Source organism: Ascoidea rubescens, assembly GCF_001661345.1.
Source record: "Ascoidea rubescens DSM 1968 unplaced genomic scaffold ASCRUscaffold_2, whole genome shotgun sequence".
NCBI lineage: Eukaryota > Fungi > Ascomycota > Saccharomycetes > Ascoideales > Ascoideaceae > Ascoidea > Ascoidea rubescens.
In genome coordinates this window covers 647,293-663,675 of record NW_017962914.1, presented here as the reverse complement: position 1 = coordinate 663,675, position 16,383 = coordinate 647,293, and the positions used below count along the sequence as shown (strand labels likewise).

Here is a 16,383-nt window from a genome sequence, read left to right as displayed (position 1 = left end):
TCTCATCCTTTATCTTCTTTATTCTCTTTGTTTTCTCTTGTGTTTTGTAATTAGTCAAGTTTTCTCTTTTCTCCTTCCTTTCTTTTCTTGTCTTTTAAACTCTGTTCGTCTCTTCTGCATTTGATTTATTGTCGTCCTTAACCCTTTTCTTTAATTGGAAATATCCTATAAATTCGTTCCCTTTTATTGCCACTTTCATCATCAATCCACCTCAATTACTCATACCACTTCTCTTATTCAATACTGCTAAAATAAAAATAAATAAATAATAATCCAAATAAAAGGTAAAAAAGTAAAAAAGTAAAAAAAAAGCAGACTAAAAAGCAAAAAGTGAAAAGCGAAAAGCGAAAAGGAAAAGAAAAAGAAAAAGAAGATAATCAATATATCAATTAATGAGCTCTCCAATTAGAAGAAACCCATCTGGTTCTCCTTTTCCTGATCCAAATTCTGATTCTGATTCAAATAATGATAATAATCTTAATCCTAGTCGAAATTCTTCAAATTCTTTAAATGAATCTCTTCTAAATAATCCCTTTGATGATTCCACTGATTTTACAAAAAATAATTCAAAAAATAATTCTGATATCACCCCTACAAATAATATTAGTACCAATTTACCTTACCATCCACCAAAAATTCGCAATTTTAAAAGATCCTCGTTTCAATCAATAACAGATCCTTTTAAAAAGCTTATGGAATCAAAATCAAAACATTATAAACAATTACCAAACGATTCAAAAAATTCAATTGATGATAACGATTTTGATAACAATAATAACAGTGTATTTAAAAATAAAAATAAAAATAACAGTAATCTATATATAAGTACAAGTCTGGATAACAACTATAAAGATGATAGGATCAACTTAAGCTCCTCCTCTCTAACTCGCTCTGATAATAATAATGACAAGACTCTCTCTATTAATATAAATTTTGATGATAAATATAATGATAGAAATAACTTGAGCTCTTCCTCCTTAGCTCCTCCCGATAATGACTTTATAAATCGCTCTCGGAGTCAATTGATAAATCCCAAAAACAAAAATAATAGTGATAATGACCTGGATAGTGATTCAGATACCAATTCAATAATGAAAAGTCCTCTTGGTACTTGGTTAGGTGATGATAGTGATGAATTGTTTTTAAAACATTCCTCCAGATTAAATTCAAAATACAAATCAAGATTAAAATCAAGATCAAAATCAAGATCAAGATCAAGGTCGAAATCAAGATCCAGATCTAGATCCAGATCCAGATCAAAAACAACATATGGAAATGATAATAACAATAATAATCCAAAAATTTTTATCCAAACTGATCGTTTTGCTCAACAAAACCAAGATGAAATAGATAAAAGAATTGAAAATCCTAACAGTTACGAATTTGAAGAAATTTCTCTTTCTAGAAACGCATCTCATTCAGATATTTCTACTGAAAATAAATCATTGAAATCTCCCTCTCATTTAAGCCCAAATATGAGTTTCCCGGGTTCAAATTTTGAAGACAATGACCAAGATTCTAATAGTATGTCCCAGCTAAAAAGAAGAGTCTCCGTTGCTGTTCAAAATTTCTGTTCAAGAGTTCTTAGTGGAAATGAAGGCGATGTTTCTTCCAATGAAGATAAAAACCAACCGTCGTTACCAGCAATTGTAGTCAATCTCCCTGAAATAAGACACAGTTATAATGATAGCGTAAATAAAAAACGAATTATAAACGTGAATTTTGAAGCGAATAATGGCAGAGACCCTATAACAGAAGGAATTCAAAAATCTTCACGAATAAATAATGTTTCGGAAAATCAAAACTTAAGAATTTCTGCTTTGCCTGAAAAAAATGAAAACTCCCTTTATGGAAACTCGTTGAAAATATTTACGCCTAATTCAAAAGTTCGTATATGGTGTTCCAAAATTATTATAAAGAATAAGAAAAAAATGGATTATTTTATTGTTTTTCTACTAGTGTTGACATTTTCAGCTATTATCTATCAACAATGGAATCCGGAATCTCTGGGTTATGTTTACTTGGAACATTTTACTTATATTGATTTTATTTTAATGGGAATATATGCTATTTTTGTAATTGAAATAGCCATGAAAATAATTGTTTTAGGTTTATATGATGATTTTGAAACTTATAATAAATTAAAGGCAGCGAAGCTTGATCATGATAATATTAAGAATGGGCTATTTTTAAATATGGCGGAGCCGAGAAATATCAATCACAGATCTTTAAAAATTAACACTTTTGTTTTTTCTCTGACAAATAATTCTCTTAAGCAATATAATTTTCAAAGAGCTTTCCTTCATGATAGTGCAAATTGTTTAGATTTATTTTCCGTTATCTCATTTTGGATATCCATTCTTTTATCAATCAATAATTTTGATATCAAAAACAATTTTTTAATCTTTAGGGCTTTGGGAATAATAAGAATATTTGAACTTATAAGATCAACAAAGGGAAATATCATTATTTTACGTTCTTTTAAGCATGCATTGCCTCAACTTATTGATGTTTTTAAATTCATCATCTATTTTTGGGTTTTTTTTGCAATTATTGGTGTTCAAACTTTTAAATCTTCTTTACGAAGAACTTGTGTTTGGGAAAATCCCGATGATCCTGATGATACATTCAACAATTCAGAACAGTTTTGTGGAAGTTACTTTGATCAAGATGAGAACAAAATGCCATATATTCTTTCTAATAATCAATCTAGCAATACCATAAAGGGTTTTACCTGCCCTATTAACTCTAAATGTGTTGTTGGGGCAAATCCATATGAAGGAACTATTAGTTTTGACAACTTAATTCAATCTTTTGAGTTGGTTTATGTTATTATTTCAATGAATACTTTCACGGATATATTGTATAATGTGGTTGATTCTGAATCGGAAGCAGCTTCGATATTTTTCATTCTTGCAATATTAGTTTTATCAGTTTGGCTATTAAGTATTTTAATAGCTGTTATTGTGACATCCTTTAAAATAACAAAAGAACTTGATGAAAAAGAACTTGATAAAAACGAAGAAAATGAAATAAAAGGCCACAATAGCGCCATGGTGCCTAATGGTGAAAATTTTGATTTATTAAATTCTTTAAAAACATTCAATAAATTTAAAATAATATTTCTTCTTGTCATTTTAGTAAATTTTATAGTTTCATGCACTAACAATATTGACATTTCTGATTATCATAAAAATGTTATTAATTATTCTGAAATTGCAACTACTGCTGTTTTAGATCTTGAAATTATTATAAGAATTTTAATTTACATCACTAAATTTCGTTTCAAAGATTTTTTTAAATCAAAAACAAATAATTTTGATTTATTGATTGCAGTTACAACTACAATAATAATCATTCCACCTATGAAGAAATTATTAGGTCAGCTTTACAATTGGTCTACAGTTTTTCAAATAGCTCGGTTTTATAGGTTAGTGCTCCATATAAAATTTTTGAGAGTTCTCTGGTTTAAAATTATTGGAAAATTTAACACAATTGCTCATCTAATTTACTTTTATCTTTTTTTATTGGTTGTCGTATCCCTATTTTGTTCAAGGCTTTTTGAGGGCACAATCAGCAGTGAGTTGGAAGAGCAAGAAGATATCAATTTTTCTATGAGAACATTTCTAGATAATTTTGTTGGATTATTTGTTGTTACAAGTACTGAAGGTTGGACTGAGATTTTATACAATCTTCAAATGTATGCTAAAAATAAAGTGGCAGCTGGTTTCAATTCAATGACCATTATTTTTTGGTTTATTATCTCAAATAGTTTTATTATTAATATTTTCATTGCTGTAATTGCAGAAAATTTAGAAGTATCAAAAACTGAAAAAAAAGAACAACAAATACGTCATTTTATTATGAGTATAAATAATACTTTGCTAGATAAAAACAATCAACAAACAAGTTTTTTTTCGCATTTGAAAGACAAGTTGAATAAAAACCTTTTGAATTCGGGTAGATCAAAAAATTATAAAGAATATTTTGAAATATTAAAAGAAGACGATGCATTAGCAAACTATTTGGATTTTGAAGGAGACAAGGTCGCTATCAAATCGAATAAACAAAATGTTTTTTTTGATTTGCAAAAGCAAAACAGGTTTAAAATATTATCTAAGCACTTTCCAAATATTTACAAAATTCTTTTTGAAAATCCTTTTTTGGAGCAAAGAAGAACCGATATTGAAAACACTATTGATCCTGATAAATTAGCCAAAAATATGGATATGGAAAATAAAATTATGAGGGCTAGAAAACAAAGATTTTTGAAGAATAATCCAAATTTTAATATGACTCTTTTTATTTTTCTGACCAAAAGTCCTCTCAGAAGATTTTTCCAATTGTTTGTGAGACCTATTGGTGAGCGATATGATGAAAACCAAATGGAGAATGGCAGAAAACCTAATGAAATACTACATGCATTGTTTGTTTTAGTAATGGATCTGTCAACTATTGGTTTATTGATAACTGCGTGTTATGTGACACCATTATATTCTAAAGATCAGCTTGATGGGAGTAAATATAACTGGTCCTTTTTCCTTGATATATATTTTATTGCTATATTTTCTTTTGAGTTTTTTGTGAAAGTAATTGCTGATGGATTTTATTTGACACCAAATGGTATTATGCAATCGCCTTGGAACGTTATTGATTTTTATGTATTAATTTCGTTATGGATTAACTTTATTTGTTCATTAATTGGAAATACAGGTTTAGCGACAATTTTTCGTGGTTTCAAGGCTTTAAGAACGTTAGGTCTTTTGAGAATAAGTAATACTGCTAAAGAAACCTTTCACAAAACAATTCTTTCGGGTTTTCACAAAATTTTAGGTGCAGGGCTTGTTTCTATGAGTTTATTAATTCCTTTTTCACTTTGGGGGTTGAACATATTTAGCGGAAGACTTGGTCGTTGTAATGATGATTCCTTAAGTCTGAGCGAATGTTTTAATGAATTTATGACTTCTCCTTATAACTGGGAATATTTAGCTCCCAGAGTTTTTTCAAATCCACCTCTCCAATTTGACACATTTTGGTATTCATTCTCTACATTATTTCAGATAATTTCTTTAGAAGGATGGGTTGATCTTTTAATAGATGTTATGAATAGCACTGGAATTGGTTCTCCTCCAAAAAGATTTGCTCAACCAATGAATGCTCTATTTCCTATTATTTTTATTTTTGTGGCAATTATATTTATTTTGAACTTATTTGTTTCGATCATCATTAACAACTATTCTCAAACTAATGGAACTGCTTATTTAATTGAGGAACAAAGGTCTTGGTATGAGGTGAAAAAACTTTTGAATCAAGTTCAACCTTCGAGCAGACCTATAACAGATAATTTTTCTTCATTTAGATGCTTTTGTTATGAGTTAGTTGTGGATAGAAAATCAACAAGACATCGTTATTGGAATTTAATTTACGATATGGTTTTATTCTTCCATGCAATTATATTAGTTATGGAAACATATCCTTCGAATGAAAAATTGGATAATCTCAGATTGGCTATGTTCATGGGCACTACATTTTTTTTTTTTATCCACATAGCATTGGTAATTTATTCTAAGGGATTCAAGAAAAGTAATAAATGGGATTTTCTTTCTATTATTATTTCTGTGCCAGTTTTTTTTCTTTGTGTTGCATTATTTTTTCTTAATAAAGAATCAGTTGCTTTAGATAGGATTACAAAAACATTGCTCTTACTAGTCATATTGTTCGTGATACCGAGAAGTGAAAAATTAAGTGAATTATTGAAATTTGCTTCAGCTAGTGCATTTTCGTTATTATCTTTATTTTATATTTGGGTTATATTATTTTTAGTTTACGCAATTGCATTAAATCAAATTTTTGGGTTAACTAGAATAGGTGAGAATGGTTCGGGCACACAAAATTTCAGGACAATTCCAAAAGCATTGGTGTTGTTATTTAAAATGAGTTTTGGGGAAGGGTGGAATTATTCGATGCAAGATTATTATGTTCAAAGCCCATACTGCACAGAATCAACGACTTTATACGGCTCAGACTGTGGTAGTAAACTTTATGCCAATCTTTTCTTTATTAGTTGGAATATTCTATCGATGTTTATTATGTTGAATTTATTTATTTCATTGATTGTTGATAATTTTAGTTATGTTTATCAGGAAAGTGGTAAATTGCAATCGATAACAAGATCTGAAATTAGAAAGTTCAAAGATGCATGGGCGAAGTTTGATAAAAATGCCACTGGTTTTATTGATAAGGACGATATTTATAAATTTTTGAGTTGTTTGGATGGAGTTTTATCATTCCAAGTCTATGAAAATGATTTCAAAATTCCCCAATTGAAAAAATTATGGATTTCACAAAATCCAAGGTGGACACCTTATCAATTTGATCTCAATTTGGCTGCAATGAAAAGATCATTAAATGCTATTGATGTTGAAGAAATTCAAACCAGAAAAATCATTTTTGAAAGAATCATTGAAGAGGCATTAATTTATATGGAAGAAAACAACCACGAAGGTATATCATTCAAAAAACTTTTGGAACAAATTGCTCTCAATTCATTATTTAAGGCCAGTAGATGTTTAATATTGGATGATTATCTTGACAGAAAGTTATTACTAAGGAAAGTTGATGCAAGAATAAAAAAGAAAAGATATAATGCTACAGTCTTGATGATTCAAAAACGTTGGCATTTTCTTTCTAACAGAGCAACTACAACAAATACTGATAGTGAAGAGGGAGAGGAGGACGAAGTTTTTAATATTGGTACAATTCCTGTTCCACAGCTGGCGTATCAAAGGACTTCGAATGTTAATATGGATTTAACTCCAATTAACTCCATCTTTCTTGATATAGATCCAACTTCACCTTCTACTATACTAAAATAAATAGCATATTTTTAATTTTTTTCTTACTTATCTACTAAAAAAATAATTTTATTTAGTTTATAGATATATTTTATTTTCCATTTCATTTTTTTTTATTTTTTTATTTTTTTATTTTTTTAAATACTTTAGAGAGTCATTTTGCACTATTATTTTTAATTCATGTTATACTCAATTGTGTTTGTTTTTTTTGCTTTTGTTTTTAAAGCTCTATTTTCAGAAGCCGAAATGAGTTTTTCCGAGTGAATGGTTTTTTCTTTTTCTGTGTTGTTGTTTCGTATAAATCAAAAGCCGAAAATGAAAAGGGAGAATTGTTTTTGAGTATGGTTCGATGCAGTTCCCGGGAGATACCGTGTGGAAGGGTTTGGGAGAAAATCCGGGCTTGAAAGCAAACGGCTATGAAAACCATTGGTTCCTATTTTGGGTTAAGTTGACTATCAGATAGCAGTATAAGATGTAGTTATCTAACGATATTTTTATATAGTTTAGAACTGGTGAACATACAACGAGACGATTGATTTGATGAGATGTAAGTTTATATTATGAAAATATGATGGAATAAATCATACATGGATTTTTCTTTGTTTGCGTTTAATTGAACTGGTCAAGTTGTGAAGAGTTTGAATAAGTAAAAATTAAAACGTACAAAACAATTATAATCGACTTGAAAAACAGTTGCATTAATTTATAAAAAAAAACATTGTTAGAAAAAAAATTATAAAAGAAAAAATCATATGATTGAAAGATATAGTGCTAAAACCAGCATAGCTACTTCTAAGTCATTAAAACATATGAAGAAAAAACCATTCAAAACTATTTTTAAATTTTGATATTTTTTTTTTTTATTGAATAAAATTGCAAATCAATTTCTATTCAATTCCAAGTAATTTATGAGTTTGAATAACATAATGTCAAAAACAAATAAAACAAAATAAAAAATTTAGTACCAAAGCAAAAGCAAGTGAAAAAAAATAAAACCAAATTTAATAGTACAGAGCCAAACCATAGGCTTTTCATGAACAAAGCTTTTCAAGATTAAAATAAAATCTCAAGCCAAAAATGAGATATATCATTATTAGTTATATAACGCAGTGTAAGTTTTATTATTAGTGAGTGTAGGAGTATTTAAATTTCTCGCCTACTCTTTTAATATCATTGGCAGCTTTTTTTTGCACAAGATGTTGAGGAATCAAGCTAGCAACTTTGACAACATCAGAAAATTTTATATAACAACGAGCAGCAGTTGCAATTGAAGAAACACGTAAGGTATTCATGGCCGATGTAAAATGTAGTATATTGTAGTAGTAATAAAATGAGCAAATATAATGTAGATATAATGTGAGCAAATATAATTAATTGATTGGTTGTAATTATATTTAGTGTAAGTTTATGTATAATATGATGATGGTGATGGGAAAGATGAAAGGTTGAAAGAAAATAATTAAGAAAAAAAAAGCGATTTATATAGAAAAAGCCAATATAATGCTAATTTTTTAGATGGACGAAAACGAGAAAATAAAAAGCGACTTGAGTCAAATAGTGTTAGAATGTCATTTAGAGTTTTTTTGGATTAGCTTTTGAATGTTGAAGAAATGGAATACAGTTGGATAGATTCCAGATTAAGATTATTAAGATTAATACTTGTCTCATATAATCTGGGGTAAAAACTCTAACAGAAATAAATTTAATAATGCTTAACCTGAGGATTTCCGCACTCGTAGTTGATTTTTTATATGAAACGATCGGTACGGGCTGCGACCATTGGACGGTGGAAAACTGAGGTGTTTTCATTGTGATAGTGGCACGAAATTGACGTCAAGAGTGTAGATTCACAACAGAAGACCTTTGAAAACCCAAGTAGTGTGTGATTGTTTGGCACATGTTTTCCCGAATCGAGTACTTTGAGAATCATCGTCATTTCGAGACAAATGGAACAGTTCGGAAAACACACACTTTTCCGGAGTGCGTCAGCTCCGACGGCAGCGTTTGCGGTCCGTTTAAGCCGATTAAAGGATTTGAGTAAACTAAAATATTCCCATAATTGGTATGATGTAATATACTAGTTATTAAGAGTTTTAAATAATTATTTACTGTTGTTTCTTAAATAAAATTAAAAATATTATTAAATGTTGTTAAATTACTGAATTAATAATTTTATTTATTGTTATTTTCCAGCACCACTCATAAAGGTAAAATAATATGACGATTTTCATCAGATAGGTGTCAATAAAAAAAATACAATAGAAACCTACACTCGCAAACGGCATAGGATCATTTTTATTTGATAAAAGAATCTTCCAATAACAGTACAATCAAATTGATCCCAAACGCGATTTGTAGTGTGATTTTTAATAGAAAGGTAGAGAAATGACTGAGATGTTGAGTGGTTGCTCGCTGATTGAACGATTATGTAATGATATCGAGGATAAGCTCTAATCGCCAAACAAAAACGAAACCTAAATTAAGTTTAGACAAAATCACCAAAAAAGCAACTCCGAGTTCTCACCAAGCTGCGTGGTTTCTCAAATAGAGAATGAAGGAACGGGTCAAATTCAACAAAAACATCACAGTCAGCAACAAACAAGGAGCAAAATCGTTCATAATGTTGTTTCTTAAAAGGGACTAGCCGGTAGTGAAAGTCAATAACCTCAGCTCATGTAAAAAAGAGAAAAAAATGAGTCGTTTCAGAGAGAGTTGCAATATGAAAATACAACATGCGAAGAATTTGTTAGAGAATAAGAAAGTAAAAAAGGAAGCAAAAAACTGATTTGTTTGAAAAAAGAACAAGTAAAAACTGAAGGATAGGCTATCGAGAAAATAATTATTTTATTACAAAACCCAAGACAATACAACGCTAATTTTAGTTAGTTCCAGTAAATTTAATATTCCAGAGAGTTCCAGGATATTCAGAATATTCGTCTAAGGGACCAGTCCGCGTGGGCTGGCGCTGTGGTATCCCAGCAGCAAGTCTGTGTGACAGTTGTGCTACCATTGCTCCAGACGAACTTGCCCTTTTTTTGAAATGTGTCTGGCTAGCTTTGTAATGTCTGTTTGAGCATCCAGGTAGAGATGACCCGGTGACCTAGCAAGAGGCGAAAGGGAAGTGTGCTGCTTTTCGTTGAAATGGGCTAATGGCACGCGTGGGCTCCCAAAAGAGCTGCTTTTGGCACGGGATTGCTGCTTCCAGGAAGGGCAAAGTGAGATCACCACGGCCCAGCGCACTGTTTGTTGAGGGCCAGTCCACGTGCAGTGCTTGCAAACCCAGGCTGCCATTGTGGACTGTGCGCGGGCCCGGACAGATTCCTCGGGGCCATAGCTTTGGGCGGACGCAGCATGTGACCACTGTGTGCTGGATGTCTGAGATAGCGAGCCCACGGGGCCTGATCTTTCGTTGTCCATGTGTCCCGCAAGCGCTGGTTAGATTGGACAAAACAAGCATATTTTGGGTTCCACACTAAGAGCAGCGTTCCGACGCTGGAGCGGGAGCTGTTTGTTTGGAGAAACGCAACGAAACGGAGCGAATGCTCAGTTTGACACAAATTTCAACGACAAGAGCCTGTGACTTTTCAAACGAGGGATGGTCTTCCCTGGAAATGTATGGAGAACTGGAGTCAACCGATCTAAGTTTTCTATTTGCATAGCGATGAAGCAACAGCCAGAGAGATAGAGCTCTTCTGCAACGCTTTCGCAAATTTGCTCAATTATCTTGCCTAGAGTCTGCTTGGTGATTTGTTCATGGTGGTTTAAACAGCTATCTTGAGTCTGTATCATAATATTTAGATTTTGTGAGTAATCCTATTTTGAAAACTATCAGAAATACAAAATGCTTTGCTATGTTTTTTTGATATTTAAGTATCCTTCATCCTCGCCTTTTTCGAGTTTTCTTTATTCTACTCATCACCACAATCACAATCTTCAATCCTCAAACTTATATTAATCTTATACTAATCTTGTTGCTCATCTTGATTTTTAATTTTTAATCTTCAATTCTTCACAATACAATCACAATGGTTTACTCTACTTTTACTTCTGATAATGCTGATTTCATTAACATCAATGATGCTGTTCAAATTACCCACTTGTTGCACAACCACGATGAACCCATTCAATCAAAGGACACCAATCCTTCTATTGTAGAAGTTGACGCTGTTGAACTCTATAATAATAATTTGGGTAGAACAAGAACTAGCAGCTTTAGCAGCGAAATCAATTCTCCAAGCGAAGAAGTTGTTGATCCTTTTACAAACACCGAAAACAAAGTTGCTGAAGTTGATTATTTTACTTCCGATGAACTTGTATGGCAACCAGTTGTCTCGAGTTTTGCTGATGATTTTAATTCTGTTGGCGATGTTGATTACTACCAATATTAATCAGCTCGAAATAACAAATATTTACATCTAGTTTATGGTTTTTATTTCTCCTCATTTTCATCTACTTCTATGGCGTTTTTCTTAATGGTCCTACAATTAATTATTTTATACACATATGCTTACAATCTTCATTTCTTTTTATAGTATTACTATCAACCTATAATATATTTTCTTTTATGAATATTTTTATTTCTTTTATTCAGTAATAATACTCTCTAAACTTTATTCGCATCTGCTTTTGTATTCTTTTAAATTCTCAAAGGAGCTATATATAAATAATATATTAAGTAATATATTAAAAATAAATAATTAAAACACTAATCAACGTGACCATGTTTGATTGTCAAAATAGGGAGTTAATCAGTTAATCGCCATCAGCTTATCGAAACTCAAAAACCGCCATTTTAAATTCATTTCAATTTATTCCAATTCAATATATTTCAATCCATTTTACTTACATTTTACTTATATTTTTTTTCAATCCATTTTGCCCTTCTCTAGTTTTTCCTGAAATAGATTAAAAATTAATCATCTCCAATTAATCAATACTATAAATCTGTTTCAGTATTTTTTCCTTTCCTTTATTTTTCACTTTAAAATTTACTTAACAAACTTCTCCATTACTAATTCGATGCCAAAAAAAGAAACTCATTGCCGATTCCTCTCTCTTACGTAATCAGCTTTGCTTCTAGCTCCTGAGCCGATCCCGAATCGTTATCAGCTCCCTGCCCCAAATTCATTCCGACCTATTCATGTGATATCAGGGTAACCTGCCTCAATTCTTTCTCAATCTCTGTTTACGATTACATAATCTTTTGCTCATTTTTGTGTTTCATCGTATTTTGAATTTAGCTTTGAATTACTTTGGAATGCCGTGTGCTTTGCTGCGGGGAAACACCTCAAATAACAGGATGCTTTCACCTTGTAACCAAAATGGCAATTCTTTGCATCCAATTTTCTTTTCCACCATCAAAACAGGATCTTCCATTATCTAACATAAAGTTCGAGACATATTTATTTTTCTTTTCCTTTTCTGAGTGAGCTCCAAACAAGCTCACTCACTCTCATTTAAGCATTTGCTTAGTCTGTTTCTAGAGATTCAATTTGACACTTTTTTCTCTCTTTCACTGAAAACTGGCAAAAAACATACTCCTTATGATAATTTATATACACTTTTGTTTTATTAAAAATGCAATTTTCTCCTTTCTTCAGCTTAATCTGCTTCCTTTAAACTTCTTGTCTTCAACAATATTCAATTATATTCTCTCAATATTCACAATATTCTCTTGGTTTTAAACTCTAAAAGTCTTTATCAAAGTTAGTTTGGTCGAATAAAACCTTTCTAATAAATACTATAACGAAAAACAAAAAGAAAAAAAAAACAGTTTTATATTAAACTTTGTCTCTAGCTTTGTTTGATTTCTTTCCAACAAAATTTCATATTACACACTATTAAACATTATTAAACAGTATTAAACAGTATTAAACATGCTACTTTTTATTCAATTAAGAATAAAAATTAAAATTCAGTGCTTATTCTCTTCAAATAACCCAATTTTAATGAATAAAAATTAAAAAGAAAAAAGAAAATAAAAAATTAAAAAAAAAACGACCAATTTCTTATTTGATTTTAATCACTTTGATTTTCACAATTTCAAGCAACAATTAGTCTAACTCCATCTTATTCATTTCTTTTCTTTTTCTTTTTCTATGTCAATCCATAACAATAAAATAAATCTACAGGTATAAATACCTCAACCTTTTGCACCCTTTAATTTTTTCTTTTCTTTTCTTTTCTTTTTTTTTTCATTATAAATTTATTCTATCTCATGCCCTTTTTTCTTGTTTTGCATTTCAGCATTTACAAATACAGAGTGCTTTTTCTTTAATAATCCTTCACACATTACATATTTCTGCTCATACTCTTAATTTTCACATAATAAACCTTTGAAACACCATGACAGTTTCTGGTGTTTTGTATGATTGCTTTATCCCTTTACCTCCAAAGGTGGTAAAGGAAACTGCTCATCATAATAATTATGACATCAAACTGGATGAAAAAACTAAAAACCAAGTCACCACCGACACTGAAAGTGAGGTTGTTGAATATCATACTACAAAGAGAAAACTTAAGAGGAGAATGATTTATTTAATTGCCTTTTCTGGTGTTATTGGAACTGCTATTTTCATCTCTCTACAAAATGGGTTGTATAAAGGTGGTCCATTATCTTTATTATTAGGTTTCATGATCTGGATCATACCAATTTTTGCTATAACAGCCACTGTTGCCGAAATGGTTACCTATTTACCTATTGCTTCTCCTTTTATCACTTTAGCTGGTAGATGCTGTGATGATGCTTTTGAAATCATGGCCGGTTGGAATTTCTGGTTTTTGGAAGCCGCTTTAATTCCTTATGAAGTGGTTGGTGTTAACACTATTATTCACTTTTGGAGAAACGATTACTCTGCTGCTATTCCATTAGTTATCCAAGTCTTTCTTTATTTTTGCATCAATGTTTTTGCTGTTTCATTTTATGGAGAAATTGAATTTTGGCTTTCAATCGGTAAAATTATTTTGGCCATCGGTTTAATGGTTTTCACTTTTGTTACAATGGTTGGTGGAAACCCTCAAAGAGATGTTTACGGTTTTAGAAATTGGACCATTCCTGGACCAATGAATGAATATATTTCAACTGGAGATTGGGGTCGATTTTTAGGTTTTTTTTCTTGTTTGATCCAAGCTTGTTTTACAGTTGCTGGCCCAGAATATGTTGCAATGACAGCAGCTGAAGCCATCAATCCAAGAGTCAACATGAAGACTGCTTTCAAGACTGTTTTTTATAGATTGGCTATTATTTTTGTTGGTATTGTTCTTTGTACTGGTATTGTTTGTTCATCAAGAGACCCATCATTAATTGATGCTATTACCAATGGCAGGCCAGGTGCTGGCGCTTCAGCCTTTGTTATTGCCATGAATAACATGAAAATCAGTACATTGCCTGATATTGTTAATGCTGCTTTAATTACATCTGCTTTTTCATCGGGTAATTCTTATACTTATTGTTCATCAAGAACTCTTTATGGGTTGGCAAAAGTTGGACATGCACCAAAAATCTTTGCATATTGCACAAAAACCGGTGTTCCAATGTATGCAGTCTTGGTTTCGTTAGCATGGTCATTTTTATCATTTTTGCAATTGGGCAATAGTTCAGCTAAAGTATTAAATTGGATTGTTAATCTTATTACAACATCTCAATTAATTAATTATTGTGTTTCATGTACCACATACATTTTTTTCTTTAAAGCCATGAAAGTCCAAGGTATTGATAGAAGAACATTACCATATAGAGGGTATTTCCAACCATATACAGCCATGTTTGGATTGACTTGTGCATTTATCATGGTTTTTCTTTCAGGTTATACAGTGTTTTTGCCAGGGTGGTGGAATGTTGAAACGTTTTTATTTTCGTATATTATGATTTTTATTGATATTTCTATCTTTATTGGATGGAAATTGTTGAAGAGAACCAAATGGAAAAAGAGTGAAGAAGTTGATTTAACAACAGGATTGGATGAAATTGAAGAATATGAAAAGGAATATTATGCGTTGCTTGATGAGAGAAAAAGAAATGCACCACCAAAAAAACCATTTTGTTGGTATAACCCATTGGCATACTTTAAAAGATTATTTCGCTGGTTTTCTGAAGATTAATCTAGCTAGTTTTTATTTTATTTTATTTTATTTTTTTATTTTCTTACGACAATTTTCTTTTGTTAGTTAAAAGTTCTATATTTGATTAGATTTTAATAATTTTAATAATGCATACTTCTTAGTTTACGATTTATTAGACAGGCAATAACTGTAGCGTACATTACAACTAGTGACTGATAGTAGACTGTTTTGACTGTTTTGACTGTTTTGACTGTTCTATGTATTTCCAAAAACTATTTAAATGGGAGAGGAGCAAGTGATAATAACGCTGGCAAGACTGCAATATTGTATATTAGTGTGTATAATATGTAGCATGTATGGGTGGTGGAAATAAAGTTATTTAAGTGGTATTATTTATTCATGTATCTGTCAAGCAGTCTCTATTGAAGGAGTGATACATACAGCAACAAGAAAACGATGGAGATGAGCATCAATCAAGAACTCAGATTGAAAAGTCTCTCTGAACAGAATGTCATTGATACAATTTTAAACTATAAAAATAAGAAATTCTGATGGAAAATTATAAAATTATTGAAGATAAACAGCCAGGTATGTCTGTTTTGGCTGTGGATTTGAGAAAGTGTTTGAAAAGTTATAAAAACACGGAATGTGTTCCGTTTTTGGAGGCACTGGAGTTTTGTGACCAGGTTCCACAAAAGAGGCATTGGAAATTTTCAATGTTTTGAAATCGCCTTTTCGCAAACACTAAAAGGGTGGTTTGGGGTGGAGAGTGTCAAAAAAAAGAGAATGATAAGAGATTACAGAAAGCCATAGAAACAAAAAATTAGAGAATAGCAACACAACTCTACTGCTTGAGGCTTTATCTTTTATCAGAGCAAGCAAAAACGGAGCGTTATCAGTGACGCTCTCGTGAAAATGCAATACTTTGAATAATGCTATCTCAAATGGCGTCACTAGAATATCAATGAAGCATACCCACTATCAGTTGAGAAAAGAAAGAGAATCAAACCTGTGTAAATTACCCTCTTTGCTTCCCCAAGTGTATTCGGACTTTTCTTTTTTGAACACCAAAACGAAGCTTAAAAAAGACTAATTTCGTTTTATTGTTCGGAGAATTCAGTCGTCGGTCTGCAAAAAAACAATCTTATCAGAAAGTGCATCTGCAAATTGGTCGGTTTTGTTGAGAAAAAAATGTCGTGATTATTTTTGAGCATTCTTGAAAATGATCATGTTCCATGATTCAGTATTTTCTGTTTCTGTTTCAAGGAAAACCGAAACGTCGATTCTAAGGAAGAACAGAAATTATCCTTTCGGGAAAACTGGCGGAAACCAATTCAGAAATCGCAATTAGAGAAGGTGATTTTGCCGTATTGAAAGACGCCTTTTCCATACGCCCTGGAAGCTTCAGCTAAAAAACAGTAAGAAAATCTGTGGCCACAAGTTTGCAATAGCAATAGTTTTGACCTTG

General features: G+C 31.1%; 4 protein-coding genes across 4 annotated transcripts; 3 read left to right on the top strand and 1 right to left on the bottom strand.

Moving 5' to 3' along the window:
* Window positions 1–1,850: 1,850 nt before the first annotated feature.
* CCH1 (calcium channel protein CCH1) lies at window positions 1,851–6,641 on the top strand (the record flags this gene model as incomplete). The annotated part of the gene is made up of 2 exons (XM_020189739.1): window positions 1,851–3,934; window positions 4,103–6,641. Coding segments are annotated over 2 exons (4,623 nt in total), but the record flags the coding sequence as incomplete, so codon positions are not given.
* Window positions 6,642–7,978: 1,337 nt separating this feature from the next.
* On the bottom strand, window positions 7,979–8,146 carry ASCRUDRAFT_79516 (uncharacterized protein; the record flags this gene model as incomplete). The annotated part of the gene is made up of 1 exon (XM_020194391.1): window positions 7,979–8,146. One exon carries the CDS (start codon window positions 8,144–8,146, stop codon window positions 7,979–7,981), a length of 168 nt encoding a protein of 55 aa, XP_020049197.1.
* Window positions 8,147–10,879: 2,733 nt separating this feature from the next.
* On the top strand, window positions 10,880–11,242 carry ASCRUDRAFT_79515 (uncharacterized protein; the record flags this gene model as incomplete). Its single annotated transcript, XM_020194390.1, has 1 exon — window positions 10,880–11,242. One exon carries the CDS (start codon window positions 10,880–10,882, stop codon window positions 11,240–11,242), a length of 363 nt encoding a protein of 120 aa, XP_020049196.1.
* Window positions 11,243–12,834: 1,592 nt separating this feature from the next.
* Window positions 12,835–15,007, top strand: ASCRUDRAFT_74344 (uncharacterized protein). Its single transcript, XM_020192649.1, has one exon. It carries the CDS (start codon window positions 13,200–13,202, stop codon window positions 14,952–14,954), a length of 1,755 nt encoding a protein of 584 aa, XP_020049195.1. The 5' UTR covers window positions 12,835–13,199; the 3' UTR covers window positions 14,955–15,007.
* The last annotated feature ends 1,376 nt before the right edge of the window (window positions 15,008–16,383 follow it).

Excerpts from the sequence above, each read along its gene's own strand:
- ASCRUDRAFT_74344 (XM_020192649.1), top strand. The coding sequence starts at position 13,200 with ATGACAGTTTCTGGTGTTTTGTATGATTGCTTTATCCCTTTACCTCCA.